At 35.4% G+C, this 19381-nt stretch overlaps 2 protein-coding genes across 4 annotated transcripts in view; one reads left to right on the plus strand and one right to left on the minus strand.

Moving 5' to 3' along the window:
* Positions 1 to 8351, plus strand: part of ANKRD6 (ankyrin repeat domain 6) — a 95714-nt gene extending 87363 nt beyond the window's left edge. For both annotated transcript variants that reach the window (XM_051997397.1, XM_051997398.1), the window contains one exon: positions 1122 to 8351. In XM_051997397.1, coding sequence (XP_051853357.1) covers positions 1122 to 1705 — 584 coding nt within the window. In that variant the 3' untranslated portion in view covers positions 1706 to 8351. The remainder of the gene's footprint in view (positions 1 to 1121) is intronic.
* A 1959-nt stretch (positions 8352 to 10310) lies between these two features.
* On the minus strand, positions 10311 to 13902 carry LYRM2 (LYR motif containing 2). Of its 2 annotated transcripts, none has more exons than XM_051997400.1 (3): positions 13810 to 13902; positions 11674 to 11814; positions 10311 to 10752 (listed from the first exon to the last, which is right to left on the minus strand). In XM_051997400.1, exons 1-3 carry the CDS (start codon positions 13852 to 13854, stop codon positions 10672 to 10674), a joined length of 267 nt encoding a protein of 88 aa, XP_051853360.1. In that variant the 5' UTR covers positions 13855 to 13902; the 3' UTR covers positions 10311 to 10671. The 2 variants fall into 2 exon arrangements, with proteins under 2 accessions (XP_051853360.1, XP_051853359.1); XM_051997399.1 differs by having other exon boundaries at positions 11598 to 11814.
* Between the last annotated feature and the right edge of the window lie 5479 nt (positions 13903 to 19381).

Raw genomic sequence — 19381 nt, forward strand, 5'->3', positions numbered from 1 at the left:
TTTTTAAAGGATTCACAGTCCTGTGGATCTTAATGATTTCTTAAAAGATAATGGTTAGCACAATAGGACAGTTGTGACAATATTCTGAAAACCGTTTTTGATTTTCTATGTAGTGTGTCTGAGCTCAGCTATAGATATAGCTTATATCTATATATGATATATATATCATCCTTAATCAAGATTAGGGATGATCACTAGGATATGTATTCCTTACATGTCAATGAGGGAAGGGCATTCTCCCTCTAAACTTGATCCCTTTTCATTTTTCTCCCTGACTTAAGTTTAAGTTCTACCAAAATACCAGTTCTTTATTAATAGCAGTTAATTTATTAACCTGTGACATTGTGCTAGACAGGGATGTCTCAGCAATCGCCAGAAATGCTTTGATTAGCGCATCTTTTAATTGGCATTGATTATCCTTATTTTATGTTGCATTTGATATTAATTTTAGGAACATTCAGAAAATAGTTATTTCCTCTCTACTTTTTCCCTTGTCAAGACTTTTGTCTTACCAAAGCCCTACCGGGCTGTCTCTTTTTCAGATAAAGGATACCTCAAATATACAGGCTCTGGTTTTACCATCATTTTGGGAATACAGCATTTAAGTGCTGTTTCCAGTTTTCCAAGGGACTTTACAAATAAGGAATAGGACCACCCTTTCTAAGTAAGTTAGAACTAAAGGTTACCGAAAGACATGTGACAGGGTTGAATTGTGGAAATGGACTAGAAATGGATGAAAAGCATTTTTGCAATTTCAGCAGTACTTAATTCAATTATCTAGTTTCCTGTGGACATTTAGTATCCTGAGAAATCATGAAGTAGAATTATTATAAAACTTCAGGTTTAGACTGAAGTACTTCGTTAGTAGTTTATACCTTGAGAGTCTAAATATAAAGAGTACAAAGAAAAATAGCAAAGGAGAGAAATGATTTTTTTTAAGTGGATAAAAATGGAGGTAATAGGATTGACTGAAGACTATAGATTATCTGCCTTGGGCCTTAAGCTAACTTAAGACAAGTATTCCCTAGTTTTCTAAATAGAATGTTGATACAGAGTAATGTGATTGTATATGAGCAAGTGAATAGGCTGGATTTGCTGGCTTTTTTTCCTTTTCCCAACAGGTGCAGACCAATCAGTGGTTACTACTACCAGTCCAGCCACTGCTTCTGCTATCCCCCCTCTGGTTGTTAGGCCCAAGGAAAAGGCACTTATTAGTTCTACTGCTTCCAATAGATTGCAACAGGAACCGTCATCATTAGACTGTGGGAACTCTAAATTGAGACATGTTAAAGTACAGACAACTTTGTTGCCGTCAACTGAAGCAACTAAATGCGAACACCAGGCTGGTCACTGCATGGACAAAGGCACTCAAACGAAGAAGTCTGGGAAAAGTGGGCAGACACGGCACAGGCCCCAGCAGCATACATCAACACATGTACCTGGCAGTACATGCACCCAGCAGCAACCAGTAGACCACCAGGCTGGCCCTCCCATTCGAGACACCTCCCAAGCTCTAGAAATTACACAATATTTTTTTGAGGCTGTATCTACACAAATGGAAAAATGGTATGAGAGGAAGATTGAAGAGGCCCGGTGCCAAGCTAATCAGAAAGCACAGCAAGATAAAGCTACACTAAAAGAACACATTAAGAGTTTAGAAGAGGAACTCAGTAAGCTAAGGACTAAAATACAAAAAGAAAGTTAGCATCTGGGCACAGAGGTGTTTAAGTACTTCAGAGCATATCTGATTTTGCTATGAACAATAATAGCTGGGATCAAAGTGTTCATCCTGGTGCACAAAGACTTGCCTTTAAATACAAACATATGTATACACACAATACTTAATCGCTGAAATGTGATCTTTGTGACTTCTATGCCCTGAATTCTTATTGTTGAAGTTCTCTCATACCTGAAATCAAGAGTAATAGCATCAAGTTTCATCACTCAAAACTCAGTTCAGGTTCATGGGAAGTTTTTAGTTTTAGATTGAGTGGGCCAAGTTAAGAAGATTGTGAAACTGTGGAACATATAACAGTTTCAAGCTTTAGTCTAATATTCAAGAAGTGTAAAAATATGTGCACCAAAAAACAAAAGCCCTTTATGAATTCAAACCAACTAGTTCCACATTTATGTTCAAACTCACCTGCTGTGCCTCAAAAACAGATCTCTGAATGATCTGTGACTTTAAGATGAATTGAACTATACCTCTCAAGCTTGCTGTTTTTGTAAATCTGACACACACAAAAAAATACCTAGGAAAAACAAGATTTTGAGGGGAATGAAATTTTCTGATTTTCATTCAGTCCCTCTCACAAAATTGTAATCCAAAAATTACTGAAAAGAGGAGTCTAAAACCCATTGTAATAAGTGGATGATAGTATATTTAAATAAATTATTTGTTAATGGAAATGGTTATATTGGCAGAGTTGGAAATGCTTGCAAAAATTAGAGCTTCAGATGAATGCTTATTCACATTAACTTGTTGCAGTTACTGTGATTATGGAAGTTTTCTCTGGCTAATCTTAGAATAATTTTAAAACGAACAAGTGAAAAATATTATTTTAACCTTACTATTTCCCAGACTTTTTTGTGAGCAACTGAAAAGCTAACTCAGATCATCTGGAATCCTTTCTGAATTTGAGTTTATGATATCAGTATCAGGATTTTATGGAGATATGGATATTCTCTTATCCCAAAATAGAAAATGTTCTGGTATTTATTCTCTTGCCTTCAAAGAACCTCCAAGTATTCTTATGGATAATTGAATCATCAGACATTATCTCACTTATCTTCAATTTAGCATGGCATCAAGGCCTTTTTCATTGATGTCATGAAAAGATAATCAAGACTTAAGGAGTGTAGTTTTTGCATTAAAACTTTTAGGAAGTACCAAATAAAGCAGAAATTGGATGAAAACTCGTCAGAAATCTGATAGGAGATACCTTCCTGTCTAAATATTGGTTGAACTAGATTATCCATGAGGTTCTTCCAGTTGTGAGATTAATTCACTAATTAGCCTTGCCCTTTAAATTTCTGTCCTTTTGGAGAATAATTGACATATACATCTGCTTAAAATTTCTAGTCTTAAGAATTCGAGTAGCATATATTCTTTTTCTGTAGACAAGACTTCAGAGGTCCATTATTTATTATCCTTTCTTTATACAAAACAACATGTTTGCTAAACCAGATGCAAAAGAATTTATTTTGAACAGTCAACATACCCAGAGGCTCACTCACCACCGCTTAAAAAAAAAAAAAAACCTTCAACCCACAGTAATATAATCTATTGACTACTGATGTATTAAATTTGTATTTTGGGATAGTGTTAAATTAAGGTGTGGTAAAATACCCAATAGAGTAACCTAATGTATGAATTTCATTATTTTGTAATTTTAAAAACTAATTTAATATTGTCTCAAATTTATCAGTATTTTTTGTCCTCTTGCCCTTAAATTATATGGCTCCTGACCTGTGCAGTATTTCATTCATTCCATTCCCTTAAGTGTTCACTAGTAGCTCTAGAAGCTGCCTGTCTCATTGAGATTTTGCTATATTGAGTTTTTTCTATCTTGTTCCTGAAGTAAAAAAATCATCGCTCATAGAACTTTCCATCTGAAAGGTACTTTAACAATCATGATAACTTAAAACATTCCTTAATTCAATCCAAAAGAAACGGTTAGCACCTAGCATTAAAAAGAAGTGAAATCCACAAAATAATACTTAAATGTTTAATTCTCTGCCCTTATTTAATAACAGGTCACAATTTTAACTCAAAGGGGGGTCATTAAATTTCAAACTCATTTTAATTTTTTAAATATCATGTAACTTTTTTAAAAATAGCAGTAGGGTGGAAAATACTAGTTTGCTTAAAACCAAACCAACCAGCAATTCATAGGCAGATAATTCAATTGCTATATTGCCATCTTGATAAACTGTGGAGTAAAGAAAAAATTCTAGTGACCCAAAGCTACGTCTCCAGTCTTTCAACCTTTTTAAACCCATGTTCTGTAAGTAGACTAAGGCTATACAAAGTAGAAATGCAATAGCTTCCTGATTACAACAAAACCTGGACTTTTCTACTACCATTACTCTGCATTTTAATAGCTAGCTTTGGTTAGAATTTTAGTTATTTTGTTTGGTATTATCAAAAATAAGTTGCAAAGCTATAATTTTTCTTACCGATACAAAAGAACTTATTTTGGACAGTAAACATTTTGTCCCTATTTATATATCACAACTATACTTCTAAGGAATAGAATAGTCAGCAAAAAAAAAAAAAAAAGGAAATAGTATATTTCCTGCCATATAAACCAATGTGTCAAAGTTGGAGATGAAATCTTTGTAGGTTGATAGAGAAATTTGCTATCATGCAGAATTATGCATTATAGCTAGTTGTTTGTTTTTTTAAGGAATGCCTATATTTTGTATGTTAAGATGGTAGCTGTAAAGTAAAATCTTGCAGTATTTGTGAAAATTCCTTAGCGCACTGCTGAGTACATTAAATATCTGTGATGCATACTAGTTCTAACCTTTTGACTTAGGTAGTTCAAAATAAAGGAATTAGGTGGTAACATATTTATGTTTTTTTCAATCAAATGTTAAACTACTATAGGATTACACTAAAAAGGCATATTGTTTTCCATTTAATGTTTTAATCAATTTGAATTCATTTTTAATACTAAAATTCTGGTTATTAATTTCTATTTCATTGTATTTTAAAAACATGATTCTAAAATTAGCCTATATTTGTTTGTGGGCATGTCCCTAAACAGTACAGCTCATCACCACCACCACCACCACCACCAAAAAAAAGAAAAAAAACTTTTGCCATAGAGTGAATAGATCTCTTGAGTAGAAAGCAAGTTTGCTTTGAATGGATGAAGTGAATACAATTACTGTGAAAGGCAAAATTATTCAGTGATAACATATGGGTAACTGGATTTTTAAGATTTGCCTTTTTTTCCACTTCTTTGCCAATGAAAGAAGATGGCTGTTGTTTCTCTCACATGAACAGCAAGACACAGGAGACAGCTTTTGTTTTAAATTTTTGAGGGGAGCCAGAAAACCCAGTTCTTGTATAACTTCAACTTCTGATAGGAAATACTGACTTCTTTAAAGCTGCATGAAAAAGTTAAGAAAAATTTACTCCAAAAAGATTGTCTTGAAATAATATAGAAATTTACATAAATTTTTCCAATTAAATTTTATTAATGGAAAAAATAATTACTTTTTTCACTTAAGTTAAAAGAAATAAGGTATTTTTATCTAATATGACAACACATATCAGCAGGAAAAAGCACAGAATTTGAAAAATAAGAGGAAATCATACTAAAATTAATTATAGTGAAATTTAGCCTTCCAAAGGCATGTCATTACACAGCAACACTTAAAAAGAAAAACTACCTTTTACTATAATAACCACCATGTGTATTTAAAAGTCATGGTCAGGAGTACCTAACTAAATTTTGGATAGCATCAACATAAAATTCCTTTAGTAACCATTCCTAACAGTAAATGAATGATGCCCTTTCTAGTTGATAGGCTTTAATTTCCTACCTTTTTTATACTTTGACTAATTATTCACATGCAGATTCAGACCTGGAAAATACCTCGTCATGTATTCCAGCCCCTTACTTTAACATACCTAGAACCTAAAAAAGTTATGATTTGCCCCAGTTTTGCATAGTACAACCAGTGAACATAAGTCTTCAAGTCCAAATCCAACTATCTTAGTCATTTTGCTAAGCTGCCTCCTTGGTTATTTCTTTGGTCATGGCAACCCATGAAACAAAGAAAAATATTCAATAATACTTGATCCTTTATGCCCCCTTCCATTCTGCTCCAACAGTGACATGGCAGTGGAAGAAAAAGGGGGTAAAAGGTGCTAAAAAATTATGGAGTATTCATAAAGTTAACTATTCTAAATATCTGATCTTGAAACTCAATCATCTTCCATTTGTGGTTCCGTTTCAGAAGTATACAATGAAGGAGCCATAGTTAGATTAGTTAGATTAATGAGAATTATGATGTGCATACTTAGAAGTATGTGCAGACCACAGTAGTTAAAAATGGGCTTCCAATAGTGCTTGGATCTACCTTAGATCATATTCGGATACTAGATTCAGTTTAAAGATGACATTGGTAAGTTGAAGAAAGTCCAGAAGAGAGCAATCAGCATAGTGAAGGAACTGAAATTTAATGTCATTTGAGGGTCTGCTGAAGGAACTTGGGATGTTTATCTTGCACAAGACACATGCAGGAGATAGTGGGATATATGATAGCTGTTACAGGATTTGAAAAACTGCAATATGCGATAGGAATTAGATTTGTCTGTCTCCAAAAAGTAGGGAGATCACTATTTTTCCAGCAGAATATGCATTCATTAGTCATTTAAGAATGATTATACATTTAGGATCCCAAAGCCAAGTTATTGTTTATAAATTGTCTAGAAATTGTGATTTTTAACATCCTTTTCCTCCTTGGAAATTTTAAAACCTGAATGGATGATCACTTATCAGATATACTATGAGAATTCTTTTTAATTATGAATTAGACCAGAGGTTTTCTACCTCACATCCATCAAACTGGAAATAGCAACAAAAGAAAAAATGATAAATGTTGGAATGGCTACAGAAAATAGGTACAATAGAACATTACTGGCACAGCTGTGAATTGGTCTAACCATAATGAAATATCCAAAAAGTTATCAAACTGCACATACTCTTTGACCAATCTAGGCCTATCCTCCAAAGAAATCTAAGGAAAGAGCAAAGGATCTATTTGTACAAAATACATTTTAGCAGCTATTTTTAAAGGTAGTGAAGAATTGCAAACTAAGGAGGTTTCCTACTAATGGAGAATTAAACAAATTGAACAGAACATTGTTATTCCATAGAAAATGATGACATAACTTCATTTTCCAGAAGACTTCTGTAAATGGACACAAAGTAAGCAGAACTAGAACAATTCATACTTTATAGAAAAAATAATTCTGAAAAAGTTTGGAATTCTCACCAACTCCATAGTAAACCATGAGTCAAGAATAAAGCTGAAACATTCCATTTGATTTCTGATAGAGAAGTGATTAACTTAAAATACAGGAAAATATATTTACACATAGTCAACATGGGAATTTATTTTGCTAATACAATGGTTTTGAGGACTGAGTATGGGAGGAGGATAGCAACCAACTAATGAAAAAAAAAAAAAAAAAAAGAATTCCATGATTGCTGAAGTCTTTCCCAAATCTTAATTCCTGTATTTGCAGTATCAATTTAGAAATTATGACTATAATCAAAACTAGAAGATGAAGTTGCATGTAAATGGAAAGATGGACTCTAAAGATTGTGTTTTGGAGATGCACTTAAAGGAATCAGTTGGGTTAGATCTTCCTCTCTGGAGGACAATGAGATGAGCACAGATTTGTGTAAAAGGTAGTAAATAAGCAGGCTGGAATTGCCTTTGATTCACTGCAAAACTACAAAAGCTCTCCCAAGTTACTCCCTAAAACTAAGACCTATCTTTTAAATGATATTCATCCAAGTGATGTCTTTATTTCCAGTCATGGAACACTACTTTCTAAAGAACTAAAGGACTGTGTGTGTTTGTGTGTGTGTGTGCACCCACACATACATTATTACAAAGCAAGGAGTTGTGAAGGAGAAACAATGTAAAGGACATCATTAAGGATGATTAAAAAACATGGGTCATTTATATGAGATTTAGGAGGAATTATAAAACAGCTCCCATGCTTCACTGGTTTCCTTGTGAAGTCAGCAATATGAGGAAAGTCCCTAGTACATTGTCTGTACTTTCCATAATAAATTTATAGAAGGAATCACATCAGGACATAAATGAGTCTCATGACATGTCAAGTCATGGATGGGTTGTGAACTGCCTTGTTGGAACAATACTCTTGTCAATAAGATCACAAATCCATTAGAGTATAGGAGTATTCTTGCTATAGCTATGTCATGTTTAATCATCTAGCATAGCTATGTCATGTTTAATCATATAGCAACTCACTAAACATCCCAAATACTCAACCCTAATATTTTATCAAATGTAACTAGTTGCTTCTGTAAACATTTTTAGAATTTTCCTTAATGCTTTCATTAGAATCAATCCTAATCTTCTGGAAGCAACCATCAAAGTGATTAACTAAAATTCAAGACATGATAAAACAGTATCCAAAAATCTAGTTTCCAATTTATATTAAGTATTAGACTTTTTATTTTGAACTAAAGATCAAAAATCCCCTTTCCTATAAGGTGGTATTGAGAAGATTGTATGAAACTATTTGTATTATGTAGAGCTTGCTTTTAATTAAAGTTATACTAAATTCAACATTATTTTTAAATCTGTTTAGTCTTTCTTCTATGCATTTCTTTAAAATTTCCACTTTTATGGCTTTTTTTTGTAATATTATCAATAGTTCTCCATTCTCTCCAACCAATTTACCCCCTTCAATTTAAAAAAAAAAAGAAATACAATCCTTGTTACAAATAAGCATAGTTGAGGACAACAAATCCCCACATTGGCCATATCCATAAATATATAGTTTATATTTCATTCTCGATTGCATCTATAATCTCTTAGTCAGAAGGTAGGGAGCACAGCTCATCATTGGTCCTCTGATAATAAAGCATTTTTCAATTTTTTGAAGTACATAAATTTTAATTAAGTGCCTTACATTGTTGACTCAGTGATTGCAGGTTTATTAAAGATATGAATGATGCAAAATGTTGTAGAAATAACCAAAAAATTACACAATGGCTGTAATGTACATGGAAAAGAAAAAGAAAAAAAATTAGTGAATGCTACATAATTACCATAATCAAGTTTGGCCCCAAAGAGGGTATTCTCCTTCCCCTACTTTGCAGAGATGAGTATGGAACATTTTGTCAAATTCAGATGTGAACTTTTTTTCCCTGTTATTATAAAGGATAACTGGGTGAGTTGGGGAGTATAGAACTATTAGGAAATGAAGATAAGTTTTGGTTTTTTTTTTTTTTAAGATGAATTTGGAGGAATAACTGTACACTTAAATTTCCATAAGTCTTCCTTTTTAGAAAAAAATGCTATAATGAACTGAGAATACTTAAGCAGCCTCAACCCTTTATACTGGGCAGGCATTCATAGGTCAATAACAAATTTCTTAGTGACTAAAAGTTATAAAGCTTATTTGCTATCAAACAAGTTAATAAACCATTAACTTTGATACTTTTCTGCCTGCCATTAACAAGAACATAAGTAGCTGACTTGCATGCCTTGTATGGCATATGACAACTACCTGAATCCACAGGTTGTCACATCCACTGCTTGCTGATGAGTTTTTACAACACCATCCTATGCCTTTGCTTGAATTCTTTCGTTTTCTCACCAAAAGCTAAGAATCTTCCATCTCTAATTATCTTCAGCATGTTTTCCTTACCTTCAAACTAAAGCAATTCCATTCATTCTGGACATAGTGCAAGGATTATCTGAGACAAGTACACATTTTTATTTAAGTTGAAGGACAGGATACTTAGGACTATCCTTAGATGTCATCTAGCTCAGATTGTCAAACTTCATAAAACTAAGGCCCAAAGATTAAAATGTAAGTGGGAAATAGTTAATAAAATAAAAATGCAACATTGTTTTTTATGGTTTTCCAAGTTACTATGTGGCCTGAAGTTTCTATTTGACACCACTGATCTAGTTCTACTTATTTTTAGAATAGAAGATAAAGGATCAATTAGGTTAGTGACTCACAAGTAACTCAGATCCACTTTAACACACTTTGTCTTATAAAGAACACATGTCTCCACTTTAATTGTAAGACACAGATTTTTTTTGAAGAATATAATGATTAAAAGTGCTGTATGACAGACAATCAAAAATTATCTGCTGAAATGACAGTAATACATGAAACAACAAAAGGTAACAATACTGTTCCAGTCATGTCCAACTCTTCATGATCCCATTTGGGTATTCTTGGCAAAGACACTAGGATGGTTTGCCATTTTTTTCTTCAGCTCATTTTACAGATAAGGAAACTGAGGCAATAAGGTTGATTAAATGACTTGCCCAGGATCACAAAGCTAATAATGTCTGAGGCCAGATTTGAACTCCGGAAGACTCATCTTCCTAACTCCAGGCCTAGCACTCTTTATCTAGTGTGCCACCTACCTGCCTCAATTAAGATATCTATCTTACAAGATGATCTTAACTTTCATAAAGTAATCACCTTTGTTTTTAAAGAAATTTCTGTACCATTGTCAACTGAAGTTAGAATGCAGATAGGAAAAAATACAAGTCTAGAATAATAGTAACATGCAAGAAACCACATTTTTAATTTTTTTTTTATCAATATGTTATGTTTTGGTAGTGTTATTTCTCATGAAAACTGACTAGCATATCCAAAATAATAAAACATATCCTTGGTATGTACTGTTCACTGCTAAGGCAACTCCCAAGATGCTCTTTATTTTCTTCTTAACACAAGTCTGGGTCCATATGAGGCTATTTTGCACAAATGTAGCACGTTCTTTGAGTCTGTAGTGGGATCATCACCAGGCAAAGGTTGTTACAAACACATTAGCTTTCTACTCCTTGCAATGAGTTTTAAACTCCATTTATCTTGTAGTACTCCAACATAGATTTTGAAAAACCTTTGGGGAAATTATGAAGTTACACTTTTGCCAAATTTAATGTTTTCTCCAGTTCTTTCAGTTGCAGATTTCCTTGAGTGATCATCATTCGGATTATATCCTATAGAGAAAATGGAAATCTAGTCAAGAGAAACATTGAAAAAAATAAGGCAAAGTAATTGTTTCATTATTTGCAGATGGCTAAAATCTAAAAAAGAAAAGCAACTTGGTATATCAAACAATGTGTGGCATATCTTCCTCTCTTCCCCTTTACTAATTCATAATTATGTAGAAATTATTTTTAAAGTAATGCTATCTACTGAATAAAAATTTCCTGGAAAGAGTTAATTTAAAAAATTAATGGGCTCATTTTAAGTAAAAATGTATTTCCTATCATGTAGACCAGGGCTCCTTACACTTTTTTTCCACTCATGACCCCTTTTCATTTGTGAAATTTTTATTAGACTCTGGATATAAAAGTATGTAAAACAAAGTACGCAAATCAAACATTTACTGATAAATCATAATTTTGAAACCCTAACATTTTGTTATGGGACCACCATATAGGACTGTAATCCATAGTTTAAAAAGCTTTGATGAAGACCAATTAGAGCCTACAACCCTCCCAAGTGCAGGCTGAATTATATAAAATTTAATTGGGAAATATTTAATAAAGTAAATAAAAATACAATTAAAATTTAGAAAATACTACATTTTGAACTAAAAGCCAAATGTAACCTGCTAGGTTCCTCACATATAAATTAGTGGTCCCCATTCTTATATGAATTTGATACCACTAATGTACTTCAAAGAAGTAAAAAACAAAAGTTTTAAGTTTTTTAAGTCCTTCAAAGAAAAAAAAAAAGGTACCTAAAAATGTAGTGCTTCATACAGTATAGAGAGAGCTTTAACTGATGTAGATTGTATTCTTACTAAATTAATTTAAAATTTTGACTTAAAGCTTACCAATCACTGAAAAGAAGCTGGACAGTAGTGAAAGTGGGGCCTGCCGCCACCAGGTTGAGCTCTTGACCATCCTTACCTCTTCTGTGGCACTCTTATTTCTTTTGAATTCTTCCCTTGCCCAGTTCTGTAGATACTTGCGGTCACGTTCATTTGGTACCTGGCGAATTGCTTGTAAAATCTTTCTATATAGAAGGAGGACTTGTTGCCTTCTCATGAACTGTTTTAAAAAGGAAAAATTTCAATTATACCTGAACTTCTAAGCTATACTTAAAGTTGAAAGGGCCTTAGAGAACATCTAGTTGAAACCAATTTTTTTTAATCAAGCATTTTTTCTCTACCTCTCACCTTCCCACCACCTACTGATAAAAAAATAAACTTTTGTAACATATCCATTGTCAAATAAGACTAATTCTCACAATAGCCACATCTAAAAAAAAGTGTCTCAAGCCCCTTCATTTTTCATATAAAGAAACTAAGAATGAGACAGGTAAAGAGACTTGACTAAGATTATATAGCTTGTTATGGAAAACTGAGCCAAATCTGATTTAGTCCAACATATTTTCCATCACAAAACTACTGCCTTCCCTTGGTGTCTTAGTTAAAGTCAAAAACAGGCAAGCAAGTCTTTGATACCTTACAACCTATTTTCTTGGCCCAAATAACTCTTCCCCTTCTCTTTTTACATACCTATTCTTCAAAAGTCAAGCTTGTATAAAGCCAACTCTAATATGTACTTTTAAAAGGATTATAAAAGCCAATTATTATCTTAGCTCTTCTGATTCAGTGTGTGAAATTGGGTAAGTCACACAAGTTTGAAAGGTCTGTTTCTTGATAAACCTTGCTTCTAGATGATTTAGATTTTTAAAAGGCCTTTATTAATGATAATCTTTTAAAAACAGTTGTTTGTAGAGGCAGTGAGGTATACTATGGATAGAGAGGGGACCTGCAGTCCTGAATTGAAATCTGGCCTTAGACACTTACTAGATTTGTGACTTTAGTCAAGTCATTCCATCTATTTGCCTCAGTTTCCTCATCTGCAAAATGCAAATAATAGCACCTGATCCCAGCATTATTATTTCATTGTAAACTGTAATAATTATAAAGTGTTTAACCCAATGCCTACCATATAGGAAGCACTTTAAGTTATGTTGTTTTGTTATTATTTGTAATTATTATAAAAGAACCAAGGTTCTAAACTAAACTGGTCTTTAATACTTCAGAACATGGGTTATCTCAGGAAAATCACCCTTTGTAGACCTGCCTGGCACATAAGAGGTGTTTAATAAATGCTTGTTCCCTTCCTCTCGACCTCTTCCGTAAAATGAAAAAGTTATCCACACAATCTAAATATTCCAGCTTTAAAGCCTCTACAAATGAGATAATATCCTAACTTTAAACTTGCCTCTACCTCTCGTAAATGAAGACTATTTCTCAATCTTTTTGGTTCAAGACCCCCTTTAAAAACTGAATACACCAAAGAGCTTTCATTTCCGTGAGTCCTATCAATTTGGAGGACGTGTTTACTCAGTCTTCATGTCGGTAGCTAAATCTCTAATTTGGCTTACATAATCACTGGAAAACTTCACTGTACACTTGTGAGAAAACGACGGTGACAGGAGGAAATAACGTTTTAGTATCATGAAAGAAGTTAGGACCTAGGAATCCTCTAGAAGAAGGGGACTCCTAGGGGCTCCTTGGGAAGGGGTTGAGAACCGCTGGGTACAGAACCAGAGCTGGAAGGGACCTTAAAGCATCCAGTCCAAAACCTCTCCCCCTTTCCCCTCTCCTATTTTTTTTTTTTTAACAGAAGAAGAAACTGTGGCCCACTAAGTCGAATGACTTCCACTTATCCCGTAGAGCATAAGTATCAAAAATAGCTGGAATTTTCTGATTCAGAGCCAGGGCTCTTTACCTAGAACTCCCTCCAACATTCAGTTTTAAGAGAATAAGTTTCCTTAGAAGCAAAATAGATGGTAGGCGGCGTCATTTACACTAAAGCGCTTTATAAAAGATAGCTATTCTCCATTCTGGGGCTCTAAAGCCGGCACGGGCACGAGCACGGGCATACACGCCCCCTGCCGCTGGCCCAAAGGAGGTACTCGCGGAGCGCGAAGGACAGGAACAAACGAAAGACAAGAGGGGAAGCGAGGGAAGGGCAGGCACAAGCAGAGATCCCGATCCAGGGGGATCAGGGGAGGGGTCCCGCGGGTACCTGTTTGAGGGTTAGCGCTACAGGAGGTAAGCGAGTAGAGGACATGATGGCATGGCGAGAGCCGCGCTTGCACGGCTTCGACCGCCTATCCTCCGACCGCCTCTCCTCCGATCGCCTCTCCTCTGAGACTCGGCGATCATGCGCAAGAGCGGAAGCGCGGCTTTGCCGGCGGTTGAGCTCTCGCGAGAGACGCAGGAGCAGCAGGGGGTTGGTGATAGAGTTGGAGGGGGGAGGACATGGGTGGGAGGCGGAGGTGGAGGAGGAGGAGGAGGAGGCTGATGGCCTATGGAGGTGGAGGTAAAGCAAGGCGCGAGGAGAAAAGGCCCGAGAATAGGTGGGGCGGGGAGAAGAAGAACCGGAAGGGATATCCAGGAGGGGGTGGGGATAGGGAAAACGAGGGAAAGAGGGAGAAAAGGGAGGGGGAAAGGGAGGGGGAGGGGGAGGGGAAAGAAGGGACTAGTGTACGATCCTAGACCGCAGCGAAGAGATTGGGGCCAATGGACAGTGGGCGGGGCAAGCCTCGTTCTGGAACCCAGCAGGTGTTCTAACTCAGAATATCTATTCAAGATCCTGTCCGTAGTTTAATTTAACGGGGATTAATATATGGACCAAAAAGCTAGCTGAAGTCCCATCTCTGATCATGACTGGAACCCTATAAATAAGTGACCCACGCAACTCAAGGGTCTTGAACTTTTACATATATTTATGTATGTATATATAATGTGTGCATGTACACACATCACATATAAGCATATCTACATCTGTTTTCACTTACTTCTGATTTAAATATAGTGTTTTCTTTTATAAATGAATTAAAAGCAACATTTTTTCTGAGAAGTAATCCAAATATTTCACTAGTCTGCATAAAGGATCTAGTATATACATTAAAAATTCAAGAACTAAAACACATTTTTAAAAAATTAATTTTTAAAAGTTTAAGAACTCCTGCCCCTAAATTTCAAAGATTAAAGTAGCCTACTGTGTGCTCTCCTACTACAGAAACAACCTCTTCTAGCAATAAGCTTATATTCTAATGGGGGAGGCAACAAATGAATATAAATAAAATGGTTAAATACTATTGTTTCATGTAAGATTTGGAAGGGAACGAAATAGCTGGGGAATGGGAATCTGGAAAGTTTTCATGACAAAAAGAGTGGTTGAAGATTTAAAAAATAAAGTGCTTGTGGAATGGATAGTGCAAAAGGCAAAAGAGAGTCCTGTTTGAGAAACAACAAATACAGTTTGTCTTGATCATAAAATACAGAAAGGGTTGTGATGTCCAGTTAGAAAGACAGTTTAAGGTCAGGTTGTATATAGTTTTAAAAACTTAACAAAGGGTGCTAGTCTACATTTGTAGAGAGATTTCCTCACTGGGAGTTTTTATGAAAATAGTCTTGGAAAAAGAGCACTCTTTTCAGCACATATTGAGGGGATAGAGGAAGATGTTGAGGAGTCACATGGAAAATAAGGAAGAGGAAGCTCATAGATTTGTGATTCTTTGGGTATACAAACAATCTATCTTTCTCTTTTCATGCTCACATCTCTTCCAGTATCCTCTAGCAAATTGTGAGCCCACAATCATCCCTGTGTAGAATTAACATGTCTAAGGCAGCATTTGAACTCTGGTCCTCCAGACTTAAGGACTGGTGCACTGTGCCAGCTAGCTGCTCCAGCCTCCTGCATGTATACGACCCATAAAAAATATAGCAACTTTTTTCTGTAGTAGCAAAGAATTGGAGATTGAAGGGATGGCCATCAAATGGAGAATGGCTGAACAAGTTGTGGTATATGAATATAATGGAATATTACTGATGAGATTCTAGTGGCACTCAGTTGTGGAAATCCCCTTTTAGTTGGAAGACACAGGTTTTTTGTGAAAGAATTCATGTACCTGAAGAGTTTTAGGTGGCAAAAATGGAAGTTGATTGTTGAATGAGAAGTCAGCTTTGCTAAGAGACTGACTTCTTTAGTGGCAAAGTCCTATTAAGGAAATGGAATCTGGCACTGAGAAGAGTCTTCTCAGTGGGCAGGATCCTGGCAGCTAAACCAAGGTTCAAGGCACAGTCCTGCTTTGGACATTCTGCAAAGAAATAAGTAAAAACAGAAACCTATTACATGAGCAGATCTTGGCAGGGGGCTAGAGCAGTTTAAGCTGATCAGACCAGGATCTCTCAAGTGAAATTGCTTTAAAGGCTTTTTCAACCTGAATTTGAATGGAAATCGGCTATCATTGGAGATGATTTGCCTGAAAAATGGCCCATTCGGATGATCCCACTTAATTTGTCTGAGGGGATATGCTTCCCAGGAGGGCCTGAAACTTGAATCTTCCTTCTTTACAGATCAAAGGGTACAGAATTTTAGAGTGTTAATTTTACAGATTAAAGGGAATACAATTTCACACTCCTGTCACTACTGTATTATAAAGAATGATGAGCAGGCAGGAAAGACTAACCCTAACCACCCTAACCCTAATCTCATCAAGAGGATCTGAATGTGGGGCACAACGTAGTATTTTCCCTTTTTTTGATTTCATTTACTTGCTTTTTTTTTTCTTTCTCATTTTTTTCCCCTTTTGATCTGATTTTTCTTGTGCAGCATGATAATTGTGAAAATATGTATAGAAGAACTGCACATATTTAACATTTAACTTCTCTCTAGGAGAGAAGTAGGGGAAAGGGAGAAAGAAAAATTAAGAACACAAGGTTTTGCAAGTGTGAATGTTGAAAACTATGCACATGTTTAAAAAATGAAAAGATTAGGGGCAGCTAGGTGGCACAGTGGATGGAGTACCAGCCTTGAAATAATGAGGATCTGAGTTCAAATCTGACCTCAGACATTTAATACTTCCTAGCTGTGGGACTCCCCCCACCCCAAGTCACTTAACCCCAATTGCCTCAGCAAAAAAGAAAAAAGAAAAAAAGAAGTTTAAAAAAAAAAAAAAAGAAAAAGAAAAAGTCATCTTCTCAAGGATAGGAGCCTTCTTTTTGTTTCTCTTTGCATTCTCAGCATTTACCACAATGTGAAGCATTCAGTAAATGTTTTATAAATACTTGAGGGACAGCTAGGTTGTGTGGTGGATAAGCATCCTAGAATAAGGAGGACTTAGAGGACACCTAGCTGTGTGACTCTGAGCAAGTAACAACCTTCATGGCCTCTCCAAAAAAGGAAAAATAACCCATCAAATTGTATATTTCATTTTCCTACTTTTTACTGGTACTTAATCTTTTTCTGGTTCATTAAAGGAGAAAAGGGTTGGAAGATATTTGAGCAAAACAAAACAAAACAACCTTGAAGTATTGATATCGGTAATAACCTGATAAGAAGAAAGTATTAACTAGGCATTGACCCACACTTAACACCGTACACCAAGATAAGGTCAAAATGGGTTCATGACCTAGGCATAAAGAATGAGATGATAAATAAATTGGAAGAGCATAGGATAGTTTACCTCGCAGACCTGTGGAAGAAGGAGGAATTTATGACCAAAGAAGAACTAGAGATCACTATTGACCACAACATAGAAAATTTTGATTATATCAAATTGAAAAGTTTTTGTACAAACAAAACAAATGCAAACAAGATTAGAAGGGAAACAATAAACTGGGAAAACATTTTTACAATCAAAGGTTCTGATAAAGGCCTCATTTCCAAAATATATAGAGAATTGACTCTAATTTATAAGAAATCAAGCCATTCTCCAATTAATAAATGGTCAAAGGATATGAACAGACAATTCTCAGACGAAGAAATTGAAACTATTTATAGACATATGAAAATATGCTCCAAATCATTATTAATCAGAGAAATGCAAATTAAGACAACTCTGAGATACCACTACACACCTGTCAGATTGGCTAGAATGACAGGGAAAGATAAAGGGGAATGTTGGAGGGGATGTGGGAAAACAGGGACACTGATACATTGTTGGTGGAATTGTGAACACATCCAGCCATTCTGGAGAGCAATTTGGAACTATGCTCAAAAAGTTATCAAACTGTGCATACCCTTTGATCCAGCAGTGTTTACTGGGCTTATACCTCAAAGAGATACTAAAGAAAGGAAAGGGACCTGCATGTGCCAAAATGTTTGTGGCAGCCCTGTTTGTAGTGGCTAGAAGCTGGAAAATGAAAGGATGTTCATCAATTGGAGAATGGTTGAGTAAATTGTGGTATATGAATGTTATGGAATATTATTGTTCTGTAAGAAATGACCAGCAGGAAGAATACAGAGAGGACTGGCGAGACTTACATGAACTGATGCTGAGTGAAATGAGCAGAACCAGGAGATCATTATATACCTCAACAACGATACTGTTTGAGGATGTATTCTGATGGAAGTGGATCTCTTCGATAAAGAGAGCTAATTCAGTTTCAATTGATCAAGGATGGACAGAAGTAGCTACACCCAGAGAAAGAACACTGGGAAATGAATATAAACTGCTTGCATTTTTGTTTTTCTTCCCGGGTTATTTATACCTTCTGAATTCAATTCTCCCTGTGCAACAAGAAAACTGTTCGGTTCTGCACACATATATTGTATCTAGGATATACTGCAACCCATTCAACATGTAAAGGATTGCTTGCCATCTGGGGGAAGGGGTGGAGGGAGGGAGGGGAAAAATCGGAACAGAAGTGAATGCAAGGGATAATGCTGTAAAAAATTACCCTGGCATGCATTCTATCAATAAAAACTTATTTAAAAAAAAAAGAGGAAAGTATTAAATAGGGCTATGACTAGGATGTATGGTGTCTTTTTATTAAGGAAGTTATTTTGATGCTCAAGCAAAGAAAATTTGGAAAGGCGGAACCAAGGAGTAAACACAGGGGCTCCCCCAGTCTCTCCCCCAGGCCACTCCAAATTCCTTTGGGTGATGGCTCTGAACAGATTTTAGAGCATCAGAACATTAAAAAAAAAAAAAAAAAAAAGGTGAGTAGAACATTTTCTGGCTGAAGATAACTTGAAAAGTCAGCAGAAAAAGTCTGTGATACCAGGGTGGGAGTCCAGCTTGCAGTCCTGGTGCATGCCAGAGCAGCCCAGGTCCTAGCCCCTGCCCAGTGTCAGCAAAGCAAGAAAATCTGGTGTATTGGGATGTGTAATTGCAAAACAAACATCTGAAAAGTGTGTGTAATATGTCTAAAGATAAATAAGAAGGTATTGAAGTGTCCTTCAGAATGGGGGGAGCCTGGATCCAGAACATTCAAGTTAGATTTTACTAAAATAACACCAATGGAAAAAAAAAAAGATATTTACTGGTTATTGTGAACCATTTGATAAGATGGGTGGAAGCTTTCCCCTGAGCTCTGCTACCTTAAGGAGTTAGTGGAATAATATTGGAACAGATTGTATCTAAGTATGAATTGGTAGAGACTATTGATTCTGATAATGGAACATACTTTTACTTCTAAGATTTTATAAGAAATAATAGGGAGGGACAGCAAACTGAGTAGCAACTCCATACACCTGAGCATCTACCCTCATTAGGCAAAATAAAAGAATGAATCAGATTCTTAAGAAACAAATTACTATTTTAGATTCTAAATTGCCTTGGAACAAATATTTGCCTAATTACTTT

This window comes from Antechinus flavipes, chromosome 4 (assembly GCF_016432865.1).
Source record: "Antechinus flavipes isolate AdamAnt ecotype Samford, QLD, Australia chromosome 4, AdamAnt_v2, whole genome shotgun sequence".
NCBI classification, from domain to species: domain Eukaryota; kingdom Metazoa; phylum Chordata; class Mammalia; order Dasyuromorphia; family Dasyuridae; genus Antechinus; species Antechinus flavipes.

What these genes read in the sequence shown, in the direction of transcription:
- LYRM2 (XM_051997399.1), bottom strand. Translation starts at nt 13,854, where the DNA reads ATGTCCTCTACTCGCTTACCTCCTGTAGCGCTAACCCTCAAACAG. An exon ending in TAGCGCTAACCCTCAAACAG is followed by an intron (nt 11,815 to 13,809) that starts GTACCCGCGGGA and finishes TTTTTAAAACAG; the next exon opens with TTCATGAGAAGGCAACAAGT. An exon ending in CAGCTTCTTTTCAGTGATTG is followed by an intron (nt 10,753 to 11,597) that starts GTAAGCTTTAAG and finishes TTTTCTCTATAG; the next exon opens with GATATAATCCGAATGATGAT.